Source organism: Drosophila kikkawai, chromosome X, assembly GCF_030179895.1.
Source record: "Drosophila kikkawai strain 14028-0561.14 chromosome X, DkikHiC1v2, whole genome shotgun sequence".
Classification (NCBI taxonomy): domain Eukaryota; kingdom Metazoa; phylum Arthropoda; class Insecta; order Diptera; family Drosophilidae; genus Drosophila; species Drosophila kikkawai.
In genome coordinates, this window is record NC_091733.1 from 13,530,579 (window position 1) to 13,543,510 (window position 12,932).

At 40.8% G+C, this 12,932-nt stretch overlaps 1 protein-coding gene across 1 annotated transcript; it reads left to right on the forward strand.

The window, feature by feature from the left end:
- The first annotated feature begins 8,674 nt into the window (after positions 1–8,674).
- Positions 8,675–10,963, forward strand: dy (transmembrane protein dusky). The gene is made up of 2 exons (XM_017173648.3): positions 8,675–9,041; positions 9,306–10,963. The coding sequence occupies exons 1-2, from the start codon at positions 8,675–8,677 to the stop codon at positions 10,961–10,963; spliced, it is 2,025 nt and encodes a 674-aa protein (XP_017029137.2).
- Positions 10,964–12,932: the final 1,969 nt, after the last annotated feature.

Sequence of the window (12,932 nt, forward strand, 5' to 3'; positions counted from 1 at the left end):
AAGTATTGTTTTTATATTTAAGAAAAATCGTCTTTAAAGAAAGAATATTTTTTTACAATTAAGAAAAAGTGTTCATGATTTTAAGGCAAGGCATCATAAAATCCAAGGAAAGCCACCATTAATACTATTATTTTCTTTATTTTATATTTTATTATATTTCATAAAATTTTAAGGGGTTTTGTTTTGTTTTTTAATTTAGTTTGCATTTTTCTGATTACCTTAGCTGGTACATTTTTTATGAAAACCATGGCAACCCAAAATTTGACGGCTAAAAATCTTACAGCTAAAAATCTCATACATGTGCACTTACAATTCCCAACTGGTTCTAACATCTTTGGCCTCTCAGGATCTTTAAAAACTGTAAGCAACAGTTGTGACATGTGGGGAACTGGTAATTTCCTATTCAAAATAAACTTTATAATTTCTAAATTAATTTTGTTATTTTTACAGGGTACATCCCAGTGCCCACTGTGCTCAGGCGGCATCAAGTTGTCGTTGCAAGTTGCTCATCCTATTATTTCAACCAGAGCAAGTGCAGCCGTGTTTGTTTTTGTTGCTGCTTTTTTTTTTGCTGGCAATGCCAAATGCGGCACTTGGCAAAAATATTTTATGGAAAAGTGGAACAGTCGATGAAACATTACAGGCTGTGCAGACTGCATAAATAACAACAACAAACAAAAAAAAGGCGCGATATCTCTGCCTTTGTCACCTTTTGAGATGTGCCCTTGCCCCCTTTTGGGTTACGGAGAAGATCCCCTTGTCACGCAATGTGTGGCAATCAAAGGGCGCCCACACCCATTTCTTGATTGCTTGCCGCAGCAGCAAATCAACAGCAATTGGAGCATGGGCAGTGCCCAGTGTCCACTGCCCAGAAGGGGGTACCAGTGACTGTGGCATGACAGCGGGGGGAAAAGAAAGTGCAAACAGTTAGAGGACTTGTCCCCATGCAATTGTCGTCGTCGTCGACGTCGTCGTCTGCTTCTGTAACCCATTGCAACTGAAAGTTGAAGCTGCTGCCCAGTATAAACAAACAGAGGACTGGGGAAACCGACAAGCGAGCAACTAGCAGCCAACGACGACGCATGCCACAGTTGTAATACACTGCAAGAAGGTGTGTGGCATTGTCGAAATAAAAATAAAATGTATATTAGCCAAGTACGTGAGACTTTGTGCTTAGTACTGAAGAGAAAAAACAATACTGATAGAGGAAAGTATCTCCCAATATCGTTTCGCAAATTTTAAAAATTTACCAATAAAAAAAACAAATAAAAATTAATCAATAAATCTAAATCTTATTCTAAGAGATATTGCCCATTTTTATCTTTTTAACTCAAAAGTTAAGCAAAAGTTAAGCAGTTTTCAAAATTAATGTAAAAAGTGTAATCCCAAAAAGTTATAAAAAATAATTAAATAAATAAATGAAATAAAAAAATAAAAGGAAAAACGAAATATATTTTGTAAAAATATGAAAAGGTATACCATATTTTTTGAAAATATTATAACAAATACCACCTAGTTTCTTGCAGTGTAGCAGCAATATCCAGGCGGCAGAAACACCAACAAACATCAGCAATATCGGCTGCAACTGCAACCGGCGAGCCGCACTTGAACAAGTCGTACTTGGCATTGCTTTTTTGGACCTGGCTTTTCAGCCTCGGCTTCGTCTCTGACTTTGGCTTTGGCTTTGGCCGACTGCCTCAGTGAGGAGGAGGCCTTCTTTCAATGAAAAGAAAGAAGAAATTTCGCTGCTGCTGCGACTGCTGCTGCGCATGCGAAGTGTTCCGCTGCGAGAAAGCAGGTGTCTGCAGCATTCGGCGCTAAACCACGGCGCGGACCAGACGCGTTTTTCTCTCTCTCCGATCGATCCTCCGAGGCGAACCTCGTTCTTCGTTTCCAAACACCAACTAAATAAATACAGAAAGAAACAAATACAACAAAACAACAACAAAGCATACATAATACAAAAAGGAAGAAAATACAAACAAAATACAACATATCGAAAATAAACAAATAAAAACGCTAAGCGAATCCCGAGAAAAACAAAACACAAATATAAAAAAACATTTGTTGCGAATAAAGCGGCGCAGAGAAAGGAGAAAAGAAAGAACCGCTCCTCCGCTTGCAGAGCAGCGGCTTTTGGCCAAGTGATCATCATCAACGCTTTTTGTGTCCTTTTTTTTTGCAGTTTGCAGTTTGTTACCTTTTTTTTTGTTGGTATTTCTTTTTTTTTCTGCGTGTGTGTGTGCTCCACTTGCGATCGATAATTGTTGACCGCGTGCAACGCCCCACCGCCCCACCCCCCATCATACCCTACTCCAGCAACAAAGTGCAACAAAAAACACTAACGGGCAAGGCGGCCACCGTTATTGCGAGTGCCAAGCAACTGTTTTCGAAAGTTGCCGCAACGAAAACGCAGACGCAGACCCAAAACGCGGCAAAAGCAGAAGCAGACGCAAACGCATCCTGTTGGAATTGGACGCGGAACTGGAAGTGGAACAGCAAGTGGAACGCAGGAATCGGGCCAGGGACGAGCGGTAAGTTGGAAGTGTGGAATGTTATACGGAAGTAAGGGAATGAGTGGGAGTGGAAAAGGGATATTTGCAGGATAAGTCCTATCACTTCCGGCCTTAACTTTAATAGACTGTCTTAAAAGCTGTTCTTAACAGTTTTATTTCTTCTTAACTGTCTTTAAGATCTTAATTCGTCTCTCTATAATATTAAATTATATATTTTTAATTCTTTAAAAGTATAGAATAATTAGATTTCATCTGATAGGACATTTCCAAGGATATTAGTACCAAGAAGCAATAATTGTTTATTTTATTTTCATCTTTTAATCCTTGCATAATGTTTCAGTCTTCACTTCCTTTTCCCATTTTTAACAATTCTTCAACATTAAAAATTTTAAAAAGATTTCGTTTGGAGTCTAGAAAAATTTCTTCTATATTTAACCTATATTAAAACATTCTTAATAAATAAGATCAATTGAAATATTATAAATAGCTAGAAGAAAAGCGTTAAATTGTAGAAGAATTCGTAACTTCCTTTTCAAAAATTTAATAATTATTTTACTTTATAATTTTAAAAGATTTCCTCTTTCTATATCTAAGCTATATTTAAACTTTCTTAACAAAAAATATTTATTGAATATTTAATATAGCTAAGACAGAAGGAAGAGACTAGAAGAAAAGCTTTACATTTTATTTTACTTATTATACTTAACTTGGTTTATTTAAAGGAAGAATTCTCTATGTTAAGTATAAAATTTACACTAAAATCAAATCTTAAAATTGCAAGGTAGCAAGGAAGTGGAATTCTTTTAGTTTACAAGCAGATTCACTGATTCTTCAGACTTTCCTCACTCTCTCTTTCCATGGCAGCCTAGGCTGCTGCTACTGCCTTGGACAATGTCTTAGGCCTTCTAATTGGTCAACTAAGAGCATTCATGTTTGTCTGGGCCCAAGATGACCCACTTCACTTATGGGGAAACCTATTAACACTTTTCACCTCTCACCCCATCCCCAGTCGCCACCCAATTTAAAAGTAAAGTGAGTTGTCATTAAACAGATTCTTTTCTTTCTTGACTTGTCAGAGCTTCCCGTTTCTTTTCATTTTTTTACTTCTATTTTTTTTTACTTTCTTCTGCTTTTTGACAGTGGACAGTGGGTGGGGAAAGAGTTGGAAAGAGCGGTACGGATAAAGTCAATCAATCATCATTGAGCTGACTGAGAAATTGCTAATAAATTGCAATTAGCGGGAAACACTTTCAGAGCTGGTAACCATATAATAGTAGTAATAATAATAGTAATAATAATAGATATGTACCATATAATGGTCACAGAAGAAAATAAAAGCGAAAAGCACTTTCTTCGCTGTTTGCATTATCGTTCTTCTCTTCCGTTTCTTCTGACGCCCACAACAATGACAGCACACTATTATTTATTGTTAATAAAATAGTCAAGATCATTGTAGACATTATCTATTTTACTTATACATTTTCTGTTTAAATTTGATTTGTTTATTAGCTTAAAAAGCTTATTCTCAGGTTTCAGTAACTAATTGCTAATTACTTGGTATTTTTAGATTTTAAAATCTAAAAAAAATAGGTAATACTTTTTAAGTTAAACATTATTTAAATATTTTTATGAACCGCATATACCTTAAATTAAATAATTTAATTTTAATCAATTCATTTATTTTATTCCCCAATAATAATGATAAACCAATTAATTATATACAGTAAACAACTCGACAACTATAAAAAACGACAGCAAGATGCAACATCAGCGGCAACAGCAACAGCAACAGCAGCAGCAGCAACAACAACAACAACTGCGGCCACATCAGCAGCTGCAACAGCAACAACAAATACAACACAAGCTGGTGCGCTGCAGAAATCTACGAAGAAATGTAGAAATCGGTGCTAAGAAGATTTGGCTGCCGCTTATCATTTTCCTTTCACTGCAGGTGAGTTGAGACGATGCAAATAATTAAAATCAATTTAAGCCAAAAGCCGCAGACACAACAGCAGCTTATAAATAGATAATTCCCATTAGCGGCAGCCGGCTTAAGCTTCCTTTCCTCCTCGCTCTCTCCCCCTCTGTCTGCCAGTCTGCAGCAAGTGCACGAGTGTGTGTGTGTGTGTTGTTGTTGCAAGTGAAAGAGCGGAATGAAATGGAATGGCTTGGAGTGGAATGGAATGGGACGGGATGGGACGTGTAATTGGCATGGCCTCATTTCGCGCATCAATTGCCGAGTGTGTGTGTGAGTGTTACATGGGCTCGTTTTAGTTCCTGGAAGCATGGAATATCGTAGGCTAGCAGTGGAGAATTCTGTAAATGCTGTAAATGCTTATTAATGGAAAGGATACACAATGTAAACAAAAACATAAAAAAAATGAACAAATTTATACAGAATTTCATTTACTAAATGTAAATCATCATAAATCTAAAAGGGATTATTAATCAAACAATTAAAAACTAATTAATATAAAATACAGTGTTATTTATTATACAGATCTGTTTTCTATATTTCAAATAAATTTCGATTTTTGTTTAGATTAGGTAACCACAAGTTAGTTTCTTGGCCATATGCCTAGGTGGAGTTGCATTCAAATTCCATGTGCATCTACATTTTCCCCACTTTTTGGCCATCTTCAAAGCCATCTCCGCATCCGCAGCACATTCCTTTCTCTTTTTCGCCTTTTGGCACATATTAAAATTCCATCCATGTGCATCCATTTTTTTGTTTTGTTTTCCTTGGCCAGTTTTTGCCTAGGTAATATGAGATGGGCAGCAGCAGCAGCAGCAGCAGCAGCAGCAGCAGCAGCAGCAGCAGCAGCAGCACAGCGCTCGTGACGTTAGAAAGTTATTTTTCGTCTTCTTCTATGGGCCATTCTGGGGCGATGACACAATTTAAGCCTGGCCAAAATATAACAAAAAAATAAAACAAAAAAAACAGAGGCTGCAAAATGCCAAAAGCAATGTTGCCATTTCTTTAACGAGCGGGAGCATGTGGCAAGCTTCCTTTTCGCTTTCATCTTGGGTCGCATCGCATCGCCTGGCGTTCACCTTTGACCTCTTCAGTCTCCTCCACTCTGGAGTCTCTCTTGGCCTTCCTCCCCGATCCACACGGTCCTCGATTTTCGGCCAAGTGGCTGCCAAATTCCGATTCTCTGCTAATGTTTCACTTTCTCCCGATTTGGTGCGCTTGCCAGTCAGACAGCATCTTCCAAAAACTAAAGAAAAGACCCGAGAAAAGAGCCTAGCACATTGGTCGAGGTCAAGATTGGCAATAACAGCCGGCTTCAACATAAAAATGCACCGGAAAAATGCAAATATACTAAGATAAAATACATTGGTATCTTGTAAATTATAGATTTACAGATACAAGATACAAATGTATCTTTCTTAGTATTTTATTTTAGAACTTAAATTTTTTTTATTATATAGTTAATGCAAATTACCAGATTCTCCAAGACTGATAACGATAGATTTTTTTAAGCTTATGGAAATTAACTCTGCACTCTTCCTTGAAGAGAATTAATTATTTTCCTTTATTTTTACTTTTTATTTAATTTTTTCTTTGTGTGCATTTGTCTTGGCTTTCATCGTCTACAGTCTAGTCTTCCCCATTCCAGTCTTCAGTCTTTAGTTGCAATCATTAGTCTTTTCCATTGGGGATTACAACGGCTCTGCTCCACGAAGGCGGCGGGGAACGGTGGCTAGGAACGGGGAAACGGGAAACATGATTTTCATAGTGGCTAGAAAAAGACGAACGAACAGTGGAAAGAAACGGGAAACGGGGTAGTGGAACCCCCCCCCCCCTGGATGATGATTGGCAAACAGTGAAGCGTACACACTTGGCACACATTTCAATTAACGCTGTTCTCCGGGAATCAGAGATGCTTAATTTGCAGTTAAAAAATTGCACTGAAGAAAGACATAGGTCTGGTATGAAATGGAAGTGATAAAATAGAGAAAGAACTATATAATAAAAAAGAAACAATACAATAAAATTAGAGCCAAGTAGGTGAAAATTATAAAGGTTTATAAAGGAAATTTTTATAAATTGATGTTTAATAGAGTGTTAGATTTTTGATTTTGCGAATTAGAATACAATTTACATTTTTACCCAAAATATTACTGAACTCAAAAATGATTATTATTACTTTTTTTTTTTTTAATATTGATGTATTGATGTAGATATTTTGTTTTAATATTCATGAGTACTATAAATATATAATATATAAATTAATAAATTCAATAAACCCAATTAAATGGAGAATTAATGCTTATGACACTACTTTATTATTATTTTTTTCGGTTTGTTATGCATCTTGATATTAATCATTTACGAAAAGTATTTAAATATTTAACATAGACATTTTCAAAACTTGAAACCTTTAGTATTATGCTGAGGTATTATAACTCCCTGATTTTAGTATCACATTTTTCGCTCTGTGTGCTTGAGGAAATTGCATGAATTGTAGCAACCAGAAGTGCCTGATGTGAACATATGTACATATATATATATCTATATTTATATATATATAACTTTTTTTGTTAGTGTTTTGGTATTCATGGCTCGCTTCTGCAGTTGCTCCAAATCACGTTTCCGCGTGCAAATTTGATTTTAGAATTTTCTAGTGGCCTTTTTTTTTGTAACAGTGGGTTTGGTTTTTTTTTTTTTTTTGGTTCGTGGGCAGCTTGTTTGGCAATTGCCATTTTGTTGTTATTTTTGTTTTCTTTAGCATTTTGTCAGTTTGCCATTTTTTAGCATTTACCATTTGCCTTTTTGTCGTCAATTGTCTGCCGCGCTTGCCACATCACTTTCTACCAAACAGGATTGGTTCAGGATGCCGCCGTTGTCGTTGCGACATCCCAAGCTCCATCCAGCTCCCAGCTATGCTCGGTTACTTGGGCCACACTCGGATGCTCAGCTTTTCGCAGGTTTCTCAGTTTTCTCAGCTTCCCAGTTGGCGGAGAAAGTTGTTTTTGGCGGAGCGGCACAGATTTGGAGGCTGCATCTCGCCATCTTCGCTGGGCATCTTCATCATGGGTATGGGTATGGGTATCTTGGCCATGGCCATCATCGTTCACCTGTCCCACCTGCTGCTGCTGCTGCTGCTGCTGCTGCTGCTTACTGCCCCCTTTACCGCCCATTCATGCATTCGTCTAATTGCCTTGATAGCTTGGCAACTTGGCAACTTGGTAACTGAATCAGTGCATCGCCGGCGACAAGTACATGGAAAAAGCCATCGCTTCGGATCAAGATGTTCCTGAATGGCCTGGTAAAATGAAGACCAGCTCAAGTGAAGGACGCGAAAAAGAAAGTAATGTAGAAATTAATTAGGTTTATAAGCTTGCGCACAGTGTCCATATCTCCAAGGATATGTCCACTAGAAAGTGCAGTGAAAAAAAGGCAAATAAGAATAAATAGGAATTTGATGATAAGCTATTTATTGAGAAGAATTGGTCTGGAAAGAATTGCCATCGTTTTAATAAATTTGTTCTTCTTTATTTTTTAAGTAAAAATTAATAGTAAAATATAGATAGAAGAATTTGAGTTAAGTAATTGAAAGCGGAGAATTGCCTGACCTGCGCTTCTTTCCACCAATTCTACAGGGTATTTTCTGGAGAATGCCTGAACCTCGGACTATTATCGGGTCCAAACACAACTACATCGTCAGATAATCGTTCCGGCAATTCCGTCTCGATGTCGATCGCGATCTCAATCTGGGACTGGGACTGGGTCTCCGGTCTCCGGTCTGCAGTCTTCTGTATTCAGTCTTCAGCTTCCACTTACCAGTTTCCAGTCTCAAATCGCCCGTCTCCAAAGCCTCTTCCAGTCTGGGAGTCTGGTCTGGTCTGGTTCTAGCCTTGACATTGCCTTTTAAGGCAGGCGGATCTGCCTGGCAATTGGGTCGCCGCCTCACATGTGCCACATGTGGCATGCGGGGCACTAAAAAAAAGCGAAATTGTTGCAAGTTTTCCGCTCGTTTTATTTTTTTTCTTGCATTTCTTTTTAAAGTTTTCTTTTTTTGCTTGCCTGCTTGGTGCTTTTTATACGCCTTATGCAATTGAGTTGCATGCCGCATCCGCCTTGCAACCTCCATTCCAAACACACACACACACACACTTGACATTCTCCGGGCTATTTTCCATCTTAAATCATGGCATTTTCTTCTCGCTTTTCCTCTTCTGTCCCGGAATTGGGGCCACAGATCGCCCTCGTCTGCGCGGACGATGTGGAGGTGGTGAAGGCCATTGCCGGCGGACCCGATGATGATCTGACCATTGCCCTGGGCGACCATGAGAATGAGCTGGACCAGATGGCTCAGGAGTCGGAGCAGGAGCAGCAGCAGCAACAACAGCAACAGCAGCAGCAGCAACAACAACAGCAGCAACAGGTCCAGCAACAGCAACAGTTGCCGCCGCACCAGATCCAAATGCAGTTGCCTCAATCGGTGCCCAAGGTGCAGGTCCACTACCAGCACAACATGCCCCAGCCACCACCGGGCGTTGGCCTCACCCTGCGCAGTAAGTACAGGGATATACTCCTCGAAGGATATAATCCTCGACGGGATATGCTCCTCGAGAGATATACTCTTCGAAAGGAATATACTCCTCTAAGGGATATACTCCTTCAAGGGATATATACTTCTCCAAGGGATATAATTCTCCAAGGGATATACTCCTCCAAGGGATAAACTCCCTGAAGGAATATACTCCTCCTCCGATTCCTTCCTCCCAAACAATTAATTTAATGTATTGTTCCCGCTTTCTCCCCCTTCGATTTCCTAGGCAACCACCAGAACATACCCCTGAGCTTCGGCCAGCCCTTTGGACCACCGCCGCCACCAGGTGCCCAATTCTACAAGGGACCACCGCCGCCGCCGCTCCAGCAACGTCCACAGCCGCCGCCGCCGCAGGTTCAGATCCAAGTGCAGCCACAGCAGACCCAGGGCCAGGTGCAGGTCCAGAGCCAGGGGATGCAGCAGCAGCAACAGCAGATCCAGGTGCCGCAGTCTGACCTCAGTGTGGGTGGCTCCAGCCAGAATGAGATCTGGGCGGCGCCCGTTCAGGACATGCCCAAGATCGTCTCGCTGGACGTCAAGTGCGAGAAGAACGGCATGAAGGTGTTCGTGCAGTTCGACAAGCCCTTCAATGGGATCGTCTTCTCCAAGGGCCACTACAGCAACATGAACTGCGTCCACCTGCCCTCCGGTTTGGGTCGCAGCTCCGCCAGCTTTGACATTGGCCTGCACGAATGCGGCACCGCCGGCAATACGGATAACTACAACCAGGGCTATGGTCATGATACGGCGGGCAGCACAGGAGCTGGAACCTACTTCGAAAACATCATTGTTATCCAGTATGATCCCCAGGTGCAGGAGGTGTGGGATCAGGCGAGGAAGCTGCGCTGCACGTGGCATGATCAGTACGAGAAGAGTGTGACCTTTAGGCCGTTCCCCGTGGATATGCTGGATGTGGTGAGGGCGGATTTCGCGGGCGACAATGTCGGTTGCTGGATGCAAATCCAGGTGGGCAAGGGACCGTGGGCTTCCGAGGTCTCTGGCCTGGTGAAGATTGGCCAGACGATGACCATGGTGCTGGCCATCAAGGATGATGACTCCAAGTTCGATATGCTGGTGAGGAATTGTGTGGCGCATGATGGCAAGCGGGCGCCCATCCAGCTGGTAGATCAACGCGGCTGTGTGACCCGGCCCAAGCTCATGTCTCGTTTTACCAAGATCAAGAACTTTGGGGCCTCCGCCTCGGTGCTGTCGTACGCCCACTTCCAGGCCTTCAAGTTCCCCGACTCGATGGAGGTGCATTTCCAGTGCACCATTCAGATCTGTCGCTACCACTGCCCGGAGCAGTGCTCGGCGGACTCGAATCTGGTTCAGGATGTCCATCACCTGCAGGTGGGCCCGGAGTCGCAGTATGGACCGCCGCCGCCTCAGCTCCATGTGGATGCATACCATGTGGCCGCCGGTGGTTCGATTGGCAAGCGGCGGGATGAGCGGCGAGTTCAGCGACGGGCCAGATCGGTGGAGCCGCAGGTGGGCCTCAATAGGATCATCAAGGTGGTGTCATCCGGGGATCTGACCTTTGCCATCGACGAGCAGCAGCCGCAGGGCATGACGAATGGCAGTAGCTCCTCATCCACATCGAGTCCTCAGACTTTGGTATTTCCCGTGCGCGAGGAGGGTCTCATTTGCATGACCACGCCGGGCTTTGCCATCACGCTGATTGTGCTGCTGGGCATCCTGGTCACTTCCTGCCTCACCTCCGCCGTCCTATATGTCCGTCTGCGTCCGTTCTCGTCCTTTGCCGCCGCCAGGAGCGCCAAGGAGCGGGCCGTTGCCTTCACGAATCCGCAGCTGTCTCCGCTGCCGGTCATCCAGCATCCGGCGGATGTCCAGGGAACGCTCTCCAAGAAGCGGGCGATGTCGTGAGCATAATGAACTGCCCCCTGACTGGTGACTGGAGCTAAAGCCGGCTAGGGGTTGGTGTGCGTAAAGGTGTGTGTGCGTGTGGGGGTAGCTAAAGCGGGTTAAATGATTTTTTCAATTTAAATTTGGATTTTTTATTTGGATATTAAAATTAAATTAAATTTTCTAAAGATTTTTGCTTATAATTCTTAATATTCTTAATTTCAAAAAATTAATAGAATATGAACAAAAAAAAAAAAAGATAATAATGCATCCTTTTTAATGCCAAAAAAAGCTTGGCTTAAACTTATAAACCTTTTTTTTAACAAAAATGTTTATTTTCCTTGAAAGAGCAAATATTCCGATTTAGTTACTCGCTACTAGTTACTCGCCACTAGTTATTCGCTAACACCGCCTGACCACTTCCGCTTCCGGTTGTACTCTAGGTACAGTTGTGTCTGCGTCTGCGGCTCTTAAATTTGTAGCGTACGCTTCGTTAGTATAATTTTTCATACAAATTATTTAACATTAACTCAAGTCGTTAACTGGGTTCTCCCCACTTACCCTCTCTGTCTTCCGGATTTCCTTCTTTCCTCTCCCCCCTGTCCCTCTTCTGATTTCTCCTCTCTCCGGTGGCAGTCGTTAATCGATTATTTTTGTTTTAGTTTAAGTCTTAGGTTCTATTTATTCTTGCAAACGGTGCTAAGCCATGATCAAAGCCCATGACCATCATCATCCCTCATACCATACCACATATACATATATGTCCCCGTCACTTGTAGCTTTCTTCTTGTAGCAATTTGAGCCGATATATTCCATTACTTAGAGTATTTCTCGTAAGACTCTCTCTTAAGACTTTGTAGACACACAAATACACACACACTGACACTTATTTAACACCCAAAACACACACACACACACACAACATACACTTGAATTAGTCACTAAATATTTTAAGCGCTTTAAGCCGTAGACTAAGCCGAATCCGAATCCGAATCCGACTCAGAATCAGAATCTGTCTCTGTCTCTGTCAGCCATTTTCCCCTAGCACCTTTGGATCTACTTAATAACAGTTAGTACGCCTTGTAGTCCACTTATTTATTTCCATAATGAATTATATATATACGCATACATACCCGCACATACATATACACCGCCTTATATATAATAAAATAAATAATATATCTTCGATTTTTTTTGTGTACTTTTGTAAGCCGAGCCAAGCGAATGAGCGAGAAGAGAAGAGAGTGTTTAATAAATTGTTTACAATCCCTCAAAAAGGTCTTTTGATGACGTTTTTTAGCATTATTTAAAAGTAAAAATCATAAAAGTAAAAAATATTTGTTTTTGTGGGCAAGAACAAGCTCAAATCTAGACATTTTCAGTACAAATCCAGTAATTCTGGGATTTCATATAACAGGCGATCAGAAAACAGCAGAAGGTGCAATTTGATTTCGTGAAAACGATTATTTTCACTTAAATTACGGTTTAACATTTCACTCAGATGAGTGTTTAGCGCATCGTTAAAGTAGTGCCTGAAAGTATGCCAATATCAGACACCGATTATTTAGTTAGTACAGCTGGAAAGTATGCAATTGAGGCGCTTTCAGAAGGCCTATTACCTCTACAACTAGGAAAACCCAGAACATAACCCACTCTTAGTAACATTTCCTTTTAAATAAAGACACTCCTGATATTAATTTTCAACTTAACTAGTTTTATTTGTCAATTTGTCAGTTACAAAATTGGAACTTAAATTTTAACAATCATGCAAAGCGATTGCATTTCGTTTTTTTTTTGTTTGTTTTTTCGATTTAATGATGGAAATGATAATGCGAATTGGCTAAATGATGGTGTAAGCGGTAGAATTTAACTAAATTTTGTCCCCCAAAAATGTAAGTTGCGATGCCAAAGAACACAATAATACACAATAATAATATTAATAATAATAATAGACACACAAAAAAAAAAAACAAAACAAAACAAGTTACTA